At 37.3% G+C, this 11,576-nt stretch overlaps 1 protein-coding gene across 2 annotated transcripts in view; it reads right to left on the reverse strand.

The window, feature by feature from the left end:
• The window catches only part of kcnab1a (potassium voltage-gated channel, shaker-related subfamily, beta member 1 a), a 36,441-nt gene that overhangs the window by 23,804 nt on the left and 1,061 nt on the right, over nt 1-11,576 (reverse strand). Inside the window, exon 2 of one of the 2 annotated variants that reach the window (XM_036214983.1) lies at nt 494-531. Coding sequence is in view for 1 of the 2 variants with exons in the window: in XM_036214982.1 (XP_036070875.1) it covers nt 494-583 (90 nt within the window). In the remaining variant the exon portion in view is untranslated. Of the gene's footprint in view, nt 1-493; nt 1,000-11,576 lie in introns of those variants that run through there. The other variant, XM_036214982.1, reaches the window with a different exon arrangement.

Here is an 11,576-nt window from a genome sequence, read left to right on the forward strand (position 1 = left end):
CCGTAGGATGAGGAACATGCTAACAAGTAAACTAAACTCTTTATAGCATTATAATTTGAATCATTAAATCCATTGAATTCCTAAGCTTTCTGTCACCTTTTGTACAATTATGCGAAATCTGGAGTAAGACTGAGCTCCACTTCTTCTTCTTTGTTGTTGTCAGTCACAAATACTGATGCACACATCTATAGTGCACTGCCCTCTAGTGGTAGTTGGTATTTATTCAAACAAAATTATATATAAGTCGAACCATTTGAGCATAGGTCGTTCCCATGGCCAAACTATGCAAAAAAAAAAAAAAAAAAACGTCACTAATACTCTGAAAACATGGTAGTCTGTGTAAATATATAGCAAAAGAATATTGTCAGTAATTACACTACACTCTTCTTAGTCTACTGAACTTGGATTTGGTCTTCATTGAAGAAAAAACAAATGAAAAAAACTATAAATCTATAGTTTTGAGGGTGTAAAATTAAAAAAAAATGCCCCATACCTCGTCTGTTATTTGTCCTCCAAATGTGACCCAGGTACCTGCAAGAGAGAATGACATCTTAGTGCCAGGAAACATCTCAGTCCAGTGCATTCCTTCTGTCGCAGTGTGTGAACCAATCCCTGAGCTCTGACACTGGTTGAGAGACGCTGGGGAGTTCCCAGGAGAAAAATCTGTCCTGTTCTGAGCTGCAGCTCAGTCCGAACGGATCACCTTGAGTCAGCGCCTGTTAGCACTTTATCTTTACAGGTTTCTGTCTGCAGCAGTCACACCTGTTTGAAAGAGCTCGTCTCTGCTGACCTTTTTTTCCCTCACAGTTTGTGCGTGAAAAAAAGAACAATTGTGAGCTAATGGCCTGCAAGCTTTGTTGAGAAGTCAGATAAAAGGGAAGACCCCCATGAGGAGGAGACACTAAATCCTCTGCACAGTCCCCATGCAAATGAATAAGAATCACTTTAAGCAGAAACATGTTTATCCCAATGTTTAAATGCATTAGAAGACTCAAGAAAAGCTATATTATCAGAAAATATGCGAACATTTTATTAAAAATTCAACAAAATCTTTGCTTGTGGTTGTAAAAAATGTTTTTGAAATGAAAACATTGAGAAACCAAAACGTTCCTTTAGTTTGTTAAAACCAGCCAACAGGACCGTTTATTTTAAAATCATTTTAGACAAACTGTGGTGTTTGATTCTTACAGGGTTTAAATATATATAAAATAATTAAAGATGGACATTTTTTTAGTTAGTAGTTTTTTCTACTTTACAATTTGCTCTCATAATTAATCTTTAAAACAGTTTTTTGTGACACACTCTTTATATCCATCTTTTTAGAACAACCCCAGCTCCCATTTTCTAATCATATACTTTTATTACATAGCACAAAAATTCCACAATTAACCTAAAACTATACAAATTACTCAGTTCAGAGTAGTACATTTAGTCAATTTCTTACTGCAAAAACCCAAATAACTGAGATCCAACAGTTTTTTTGTAGTTTAACAAAGATTGTGGAGACAAAATAAAATTATTAATTTAAAAACAAAGAAAAGATATCTTAAAAAGGTTTTTTTCCAAAGGGAATCACAATTATGTGTCATCTCTTGTTTTTTTTTTTCTTTTTTTTGTTTTATGTTTTAACCCCAAAATTTCAAAACTAAAAACTGAGGGTTACTAACTCCTTCAGTACAAAAATCCTCGTAAACATGCATTCGCTCATTTTTCCACAGTGGGATGTTAGTCTGATTTATTAAATAGTAATAAAACATTTATTCAGGGATAAACCATTATCTGAAATAAGAGATCAGTTCAGTTTTATTATCAGATCACATAATATAGATTTTAGATTTATTAGCAAAGTAAACAACTCCACACCAACTGAAGTAAAACCTAAATGCCTTTTGTTTTCTAAAAAAAGTGTGTGATCTAATGGAAAAAGTGAAGTAAATCCTCTAAATCTGTTCATTCCATGTTTTCAGCATTTACTTCAGCCTGAAATGAGAACATTTTCCTCGTCAAATGTACTTTTTTCAATAATTAACTCCGTCTCGATCACAGGACTCTCCCTGAGCTCTGTTTCACCGTCATGTTCAATCTTTTATCTGCCATACTGACGCGCGGCGTGGGCTCTGCATGTTCATAATTTCACACTAAATGAACAGACAGCTCCTCCTCTGACTTTAATGACCTCTGGTGTTCAGCTGTCATGCAATAATGCAGAGAGACAGGGCTTTGAAGAAGCAAAAAAAAAAAAAAACTGTCTGCTCATCACAGCAGACAGCATGTTACCACAGAACGGAGCTCATTATTCAAGACTGTATAATCCCATCAACTCCAGTCAGGTTTGGTTTACAAATGGCACCCACAGGAGAGAGTCCATCATGATGAATTACCGAGATGTTCTGAGGAGCAGAGAGGAGCTGTTCTTCATCATCAGGAGAATTATAACAGCAGAGGTGTGCTTCTTAAACATCCTGACACTTATGAGAAAGTTGTTTCTGCCAGTAACCTTGGCAACACCATCACGCCTCAGATGCACCAGAGGTACAAGAATCACAGATATTTCTGCTGCTTATTCATTTACAGTGCATGTAAAAAATGAATAAATAAAACCCTGGATGTGGGTGTTACTGTCAGTGTGTGAGTTTAGACATCCATGCGCATAACTCTTCTTTCAAGCTGCCTCCAGCTGAGTGGAAATGAAATCACGACTGACAGCGTCCAGCCACGGCGTCTGTGTCTGCGGCACAGCGTGGGACGAAAGCCCCGCCGAGCTCTAATGTCAAGGCCGATGCTCTTCTCCACCCAGCTCTGAAGCAAAGAAGCCCTACAAACAATAATGTGTTTTTTGTTTTTTTGTTTACCAATTTAGGAGATGGAGAATAATGCTTGAAATGTCACTAGACGTTGCTACGCAACTTTAGTCAATCAGAAAACCTCGGCGCTTCTAGGAAAAAGACAAAGTGTCTGATATTAAAGGCGAAGTCGACTTATTGACTTAAATCCTTTTTTGTACAATATCTGCCACATATAATTTGACATATGACACGAGGACGGTGAAAACATTTTAACCCTTTAACTGCCACTCAACCGAACAGTAAACCATACTTAAAAAACACATTATTAGAATAATGACAGACAATTTTTTTTTAGTTTATTTCAAATGCATTGTAAATCATAATATCATTAAAGTTCTTTTTTTCAATTATCTCTTTAATAATAATTTCTGATTATTTTCAGAGACTTCCCAATGGTCTTTTATCATGATCATGCTGTTTTTAGCCAAAAACAAAAAACAAAACTTGTGTTGTTTTCTGAGACATAGTTTCTTTAGAGCGGCATAAGTTTAGTAGAAATTCACCTCTTAGCTGTGGGTGGGACTTTTTGGTGTGGAGCAACTCCGCCCCCATTCCTCTCTCTATTTCGGAGCTCCGATCTTGTGGCTCACCTTCCAAATTATCGACATCACAAATAAGTATGACGTGTTCTGTGTGTTTAGTTCCTTTTTCTCTCTCCTGTTTTGTGCAGGTCTGCTGTGGCTCCTCCTTTCTGCCCCGCCCACTTGCTGTGCTTCCTGCTGGAGGCGTTCACAGCTGCACTTTATCAGTTCATTTAGTTTTTTGCCTGTTTAAGTTCTCTTGGTTCATCTCTCTGTGTTGGAGTGTTTTGTCAAGTTTCTAGGTTTTTCTTTAACCAATTTTTCCCCTTTTTCCCACCAAAAATGGGGATTACTTTGTTAAAAAGAAACATTAAACAGGTCTGACTTGTCCTGTCCATCCTGCTCTGCTTTTGGGTTCTTGGAGTCTAGCGTAGCAAATTAGGGCTTGATTAAAAAATTGATTAAACGATTTGAAAAGATTTAATCTTAATAAATCAATAATCGATTCACAAAATATATGAATCGATTTAGCACATAAAGCTAAAGTCCGCTAGCTTGATGCTAACGTTTAATAGAATTTTCCATAGGATAGTTAATGCTAACGTTTGGTCATTGTTTTACTAATATATTTTACAGTATCAGATTAATATAAATGTGTTCAAATGACATAGTAGATTTTTGATGTATTTCTAAACAAATGTGTTTAAATGTGTAAACTTAAAATTGAATTGAAGAATCGGAAAAAATCGGAATCGAATCGATTCAGGTTCTTGTGAATTGAATCAAATAGTTTCTGGAAACTATAACCGATACCCAGCCCTACAAATTAGATCTTTTTCAATCAGCATTTTTTTTCATTTGCTACTTATTCAGAAAAGTTTGAATAAAAATATACTCAGAAATACATTTGAGCCTAATTTTTTTATATATATGTCCATCAGAAAAATGCATGCAAAAAACATCAAAAAACTTCATCAGAGTGGGTCTTCAGATACACAGAAAACATGCTTGGTTAAACAATTATTCTATAGTCATACCTCATTTTTTTGTCTCATTGCTTTTTCTTTTTGAAATAATATTAAATACTATTAATCGCTCGAGTTGTTTCTTCTCATTCTTTGCTCTGCTAATATGGAGGCTTTGCTGAAGTATGCAGCACTTTTCTAGTCTAAACTGCACACATGAGTTTACCACAAATGTGACTTTTACATTTAATCTGAATCACAATGAAAAAGAGTTTGCTAAATTCCTGCTCCTGTCTTAGATATGAACATCTCTAAACTGAGAATAACCTGCATGAACATTGCAGCTCTGCAGTCAGTCTCTGAGCCAAACTCCTTCCACATCTGTTTTACAACTTTATTAACGCGATACAAAAGAAACATTAAAATAAGTGGTGTTGGAAGAATAGAATTTTCATATTATGGTCAATTTAAGCAAAGTTTTCTCTGCTTACTGCCACTAAATACACCTTAAATGCTACAAAGCTGCTGAACTGCAAGGATTTGAAGGATTAGGGAAAGTTCCAGATAAGGTAAATATTGCATCATAAGAAATTGCTCTCTTGTGTATATCTCTCCTTAGCAGGTAGCTCCCTGAAATGCTGCAGGACTGCAGAGGTTTCCAGACGTTTTCAGAGGATTGCATCAATCCGTAATGCTGCATCAGTGCAGCAAGAATGCAGGAAAAGCATCTGAGCTTTTATGGTTGTGAGTGGAGAGAAGAAAAAAAAAACTTTTGAACTTGCAGAACTGCAGAAAGCTCTGATTATGCTGATCATTAGCTCTTTTTATGTTTTGTCAGCAAATTAAGAGGAGTCCACACTGTTTTCCACATTCTCAACCAATTAAGGTTGTTGCAGGCAGTGAGCGCTTTGACAGGAACCAATGCAAACACACCTTTCAGTTCAGGTTGGACTCACTGTTGAGCTGTTACACACTTCACAACATATTCATTGTAGTGATGTGCTGGTCCTTCTTGTGAGAATAATCTGGACTAAAACAACTGTAATGAATAAAGCTCAAGGCCTTTTCACGTAGCACTTTTCCATTCAAATCCACTCTAACAGACTTCTTCCTTGTCTGTCCGCTTTGGAGGAAGTGCTGGAAGTTCTCTTTGGATCTACAGATGCAGCTTCTCAGCTAAATACAAAGCAGCCTGAAAGGAAACAGAGCTCTGAGAAAACGGTGCCCATGAGGGAAGAGGGGAAGGAAGAATGGGGAAGTGTTTATTTTAGGAAGGAAGACTTGTGCAGGGAAAGAAAAAAAGAAAGAAATGAACACAAGAGGGAAATCATGGGGGTTTATCTTTTACCATTTTCTCATGTAAAAGAAATCTGGCATGAGAACGCTTCCTTCCCTGGGAACTGTCATTGTTTAAAGACCAAAAGTTGTCTTTTTGGTGTTTTTAACATGTTCTTGTGGCATTTTGCTCATGATGGAGGACAAATTTAAAGAAAAGTTGCATTAAAATAGGATATCTGAGTATACTTTTATATAAATTGTTGTGAAAATGTTACCAAAAAGATTCTGTCTGTGATGTAGAAATTACACTGTGCTCCATTCTGATGCATCCGCTTGTAGATAAATACGTCTTTGTTTTTCTCGTCTGAGCTGGCATCTGAACTAAAACTGTACGTCTGGATAGCTCTGGTATTGCTCTTTTTTTAGCACCGGTAATGTTAGGCTGGAGCTGTGAGGGGCTGTAAGCTAGTAGGAAAGCATGTAAACAGGGAGCTCGCAGCTATGGGTGATGGGAAGAGGGGGGAGATTCAAGCTACAATTACATAAAGTACCTCATTTTTAATCATGAGCTTAAACTGTAATGATAAATGCTTCAAAGCAGTTATTTTGTTAAACTGTTTAAAAAATGCTACAGTAGCCTCTGTGGAGGTTTTCTTTTTCATATTCTTCTTATATGACTTCATACAATCAGAGCTCAGAGGAGGCGGCAGCATCTGCTGCAGAAAAGTTCATAAAAAATGTTCCAATTGTAACAATGCAGAAAGGGAAGCAGCGGTACTAAATCAAGAGAAGACCTTCGCAGCATTGTGATCACATGTGTGCCGATTAATGGATGGATTTCATCTGACGGTGTAGAGAGGAGAGATGAGCAGGTTTGTGTTCATCTGTTAGCTCTGTCACCTTGTGTTTGAATAAAGACTGTGAGTGTAATGAGGTTTTATCTATGGGAAGTGTTGTGAACTTAGAGTGTAGAGTTGGTAACTTAAAATGTTGAGTTGTGAAGTTAAAATGTTGAGTTGTGAACTTAGAGTGTTATGAACTTAAAAAATTGCAGAGGATGATGTGAACATTACCTTACAGCCATGCAGTTTCAGCCTTTTATGATATAAAGTAAATGTATAAGTTTGGATACTTTTGCTTTAAAAACTGAATTCAAATTCAAATTCAACTTTATTTATATAGCGCTTTTCCTGCTTACAAGCATCTCAAAGTTCTTTCCACAGTAACATGAATAACAGTGGGACAGAAAGTCGAAAAAGCATTCATAATAAAATAAAATAAAAACAAATACAAATAAAAATAAATAAAAACACATTAAAAATCCAGCAACATGCACATCCCGCAAGTAAAATATCCAATAAAAACATGTGGGCATGTAAGAACTAAGTAAAAGCTATACTAAAAAGATGAGTTTTGAGCTTTTTCTTAAAAACCTCCACGGTGGATGAAGCCCTCACATCCTCAGGCAGGCTGTTCCACAGGTGAGGTCCACAGTGCTGAAATTGTTTCATAGAGCACATTTGCAGAGCACAGTAAACCACAAACTCAGTAAAATGGTTGAATGTGATTTCAGAAGTTTTTGTTCTGCCAATATTTTGACATTTGTGTTCTTTGAAAGCAAAGTTTTCTGCAACAGTCGGACTGTCAGGATTTATGGCTGCAGCCGGCATGTTGCTGAATGGGAATGTGTGGAGAGATTTCTGATGGAAAGAGTTCTTCTCATGTAAATGAGGCCGGAGCTGCAGAGACAGCAATCCCATCACGCACTCGCAGATTGTCTCTGAAAACATGTGATTCCCTTCTCCGTGTGCCTCCCCTGGTTGTCATTTACATAACCCACAACAGAAAACAGATAACCCAGTTAGGGTTTAACATGCTATGCAGTTGTGTTCCATTACTTGTTTTGTGCACTTCTGAATGCTTGTTTGTTGCGGTAGTCCTCCAACACAATTAAAAGAATCACATGGCTGCCTAAATTATTGTGACTTTAGCCTTTTTTTTTATTTTGGTATGTTTTGTCCCAAATCTTGTAGTTGAAACCATTGCCTGTATATAAGGAACTGGACTAAGTGACCTCCCCCCTTGTCTTCCAAACAGGAAGTACCTGCTGGCTCCTAAAAGCCAAAATCCCATTTACTTCAACAGAGAAATAAAAAGCTGTTACTATTTGTCAGAATAACCATTCCTAATCTGCTACTGTTTTTTTATTTATGGTCTTGCTAATCCTAATTTTTTAATAATATATTTTTATGTAGTGCAAATTATAAACGGATCAATCAGATGAATCAATAAACGTAGGTGGAGCCCACTGGCCCCCAACGTGCGAAACGTTTGACAGATTTTAAGTTGCCCACTTTCAAGATGTAGGGGCGTGGACTTTCAACAAGCTCCCTCCTAATTGGTGAGAGTGGTTGCCATAGAAACGTTGACTCACATCGATTAAGACCAAACACTTCTTACCTGCTGACGATGTCTGGCTCCAACATGGCGAATACATTGTGAAACAAATGGCGACTAAATTAACTTCATTTGGTTGGAGCCATTTTTAATAGGTGATGTCACATTCACTCGGTCCAGTTCTCAAATACAGTCAGTGATGAAACACTTAACCCATGTAGAGTAGGGCCAAAAACTACTATAGCTAGACTATAATTCTTCGATTTTCTGCAGACCCAAAGATTCATGGGGGATTTACAGTTTCTCCTCCAGCAGGAACTCAGAGGGCTCAATAAAAGTAGGTGGAGCCCACTGGCCCCCATCTCCAATGTATGAAACGTTTGATTGATAGATTTTGAATTTCAATTTGTAGGGGCATGGACTTCCAAAAACCTGACTCCCAATGAGCTCCCTCCATTTAGGTGAGGGTGGTTGCCATAGAAACAGTGACTCATGTAGATTAGGACCAATCACTGCTTACTTATTGAGGATTTCTGGCTCCAAAATGGTGAATAAATAGTGAGAACATGGCAACTGAATTGACTTGGAGTCATTTTCAATGGGTGATGTTCTCATATACAGTCAATGGTGAAACACTTAATCTCCGTAAAGTAAAAGCCAAAAACTCTGCTCTTTAGCTTGACTTTAATTCTTTGATTTGCTTCAGATTCAAAGATTCATGGGAAATTTACAGTTTCTGCACCAGCAGGAGCTCAGAGGGCTCAGTTTCATAGTCATTAAAAAAACAAAACAAAAAACGTACTAATCTAGTGGGGAAAAAGCTCTACCTTGGAGGTCAAGTTTTGAGCATCAATGTGGAGACCATGATGTTGAAAAATCATTATGTCATCAGCAAACAGTCGAATGCCCACCGACAGATCTGTTCAGTTTGGTCAGGTCTCAGGTACTTTTTACTGATAACTGAGAAGTTAGGATCATGCTCGTCAGCAGCACTATGTGGGTCCAGCATGCAACTATTAAATCGACCTTTTCTGCTCCCAGTCACAAAACTAGTCTGTTAGCAGAGCCTCCATACATTACACCTGATGGCACCACAGACATTTATTTTTTAGTAAAATTATCTCATTCTCACAATTAAAGAACACACGTGCTCAAACAGCAGATAGGAAAAGAGTGAAAGGTATTTTTCTCTTGTGTCTAGACATGTGACCATGAGAACCACTCCGGTAAAGCTCCTGATGAAGGTCAGGCTGTCTAAGCTGGATTAAGCGTGCGTCCCACGGGGGGCCAGAAGTTTAGATCTTTTTCATGTGGATGGTGTCTAATCTGCACCTTCAAGGTCTCCTCTGAGGAGAGTTGGGGTTTTAACTAATCACTTGGACACTTATCGGCTCATCAACATTTTAGTAGAGGAAGCTTTGACCTTCAAAACAAATGCAGTTGTTTTCTATCCCAACAGGAAGGCCTTCAAAGAGCAGCTGTGAGAAACAGACCTGCGTTTGCACTTTTAATAATAAGAATCCAGGCAGGAAAAGTCAAATAAATATTTCAGTGGCAATGAAACTGACTTGTTGATGATCTAAAGATAAACTGAAAAACTGATCCTGGTATGTTTAAATGATCTCTTAGCATGCTTAAGTCTTTTGGCAGATGTTAGAGCGGAGAAACATGAAAGTCGCCGTGATCCTCAGAAGGCTGCACAGTTGGACTTTTGAAGAACTGCTTATGAAATCAAAAGGAAAAAAAAAATTATCTCCCAAACAGATAAGTTATCACACAAATAAAATATGAGATGAGTTAATAAAACAACAACCATGAAGATCTGAAGGAAATAATCAGTAGATCAAAAGGCTTTAAGGAAATAAAGAGGACTATATGTGGAAGAATAATGAAGTTTTATTTCTGTATTACATTCACTTTTCTTGGTTCAGACAGTTATTGCTTGCTCTTGCCTATAACTGATGTTTTACGTTTCCTTTCTTTCCTTTATTTCTTCTCTGTTTTGACCTTCAGCTGAAGGCTGTGCAGTCAGCAAAAGACCGCTTTAAAAATATTGTCAAAAGGTTAAGAACCTTCTCTCACAAATCACTGCACACTGATCATTTGAAATGCCTGTAGAATATGAGCATTAAGGTAGTAGGGAGAGAAAAAAACAGTCACCTTGGTTTGTCTTTTATTGTAAAAGACATCCACCTACTCTCTGAGAGGCTGTCTCTATTCAGAAATACAGCGGATGAGAGCTGGACTTTTATTCTCCTACAGACTTGGTCCCAGACGCCCATATGGGGATTGGTCCAGATGGGTGCTGCAGGTTTTGGGGGTTTTCCAGGCCCATGGAGGGTAGTAGAGAAGAGTGTCTGCATCTTAAAGACTCACACCATTAATAATTGTGTTTCTAACATGTTCTTGTGGCCTTTTTCTCAATTAATATTCATATTAAAACTGCTTTTCTGAGTATTTCTTCATTCAATTTGTTGTGAATCCACAGCAGAGATTAAAATGTAGTTTTTTTTGTACAACTGCAATTGGTAGACCAAAGCTTCCTGCTCTATTCCATTCTGATGCATCAACTTATAGATCCATGAACATCTTTGCTTTCCTCATCTGAGCTGACATGTGACCCAAAAGTGTACGTCTACATAGCTCCAAAATTGATCTCCATTTTTGTTGCACCTCTAATGTTAGCTTGGATTGTGAGGGGCTGTAAGCTAGCAGGAGAGAGTGTAAACAAAGGGCTGATGGGAAATTACCACAACTATCTTCCCTGCCAACAATTCCTTCCACAATTCAGAGGAAATTCTAATGAACTCCTGCCACTATGCAAAACTATGTCCTAGAAAACACCACAGTTTTTTTTTTTCAGCTAAAAACGACATTATCATAATAAAAAAAAAAAAAAAACTACTGGGAATGATTTTACAAAAGATCAAAAGAATGATGGGAGTGAGACTTTAAAGGGAGCCCAGGTATGTCTGGCAGTTTCCTTGCAGCTCGTCTGGCCTTCATAACCCACTCATGCACGAGTTTTGTTTATTAGTGCTGTCGTGCGATTATTTATTTGTGTGATTAATTACTTGTGATCTGTAATTATTTGGCACATCAGTAGGAACAGTAGGAACAGTTTTCTGAGCAGTCCAAATACTATTGAACACAAACTTCTTATTTATACCATAATTCCAATGTTGATATACCTTTTTCCAAAGTTTTCCACAACAGCAAGACAGTAGAAAAGACATAAGAGTGATATTATAGTTTCCTTTAACCTGTTTGGGTGAATCGGATTATTTTAAAGATCCAAATGGAGCAGAAAAGAACCAAAGAGAATCTAAGAATGAAGAAATGAAACAAGGCAGAGGAATTAACCATTTAGACTTTGGACTCTATTTTTATTTTTTATTTTTATAAACTTTTGCTTCATAATCTGGACAAAAACAAGCACTAAAAGGTGAACAGTCTCTCTAAAATGATGATTTTTTTTTAAATTCTCATAAGGATCATAGTTCTCAAAAAGGAGCAAGAACGGAGCACAGTGTGTGCACGCCGCACTGAAGCTGTTACCATGACAGCGT

Source organism: Oryzias melastigma, linkage group LG13 (assembly GCF_002922805.2).
Source record: "Oryzias melastigma strain HK-1 linkage group LG13, ASM292280v2, whole genome shotgun sequence".
In the NCBI taxonomy this organism is placed as follows: domain Eukaryota; kingdom Metazoa; phylum Chordata; class Actinopteri; order Beloniformes; family Adrianichthyidae; genus Oryzias; species Oryzias melastigma.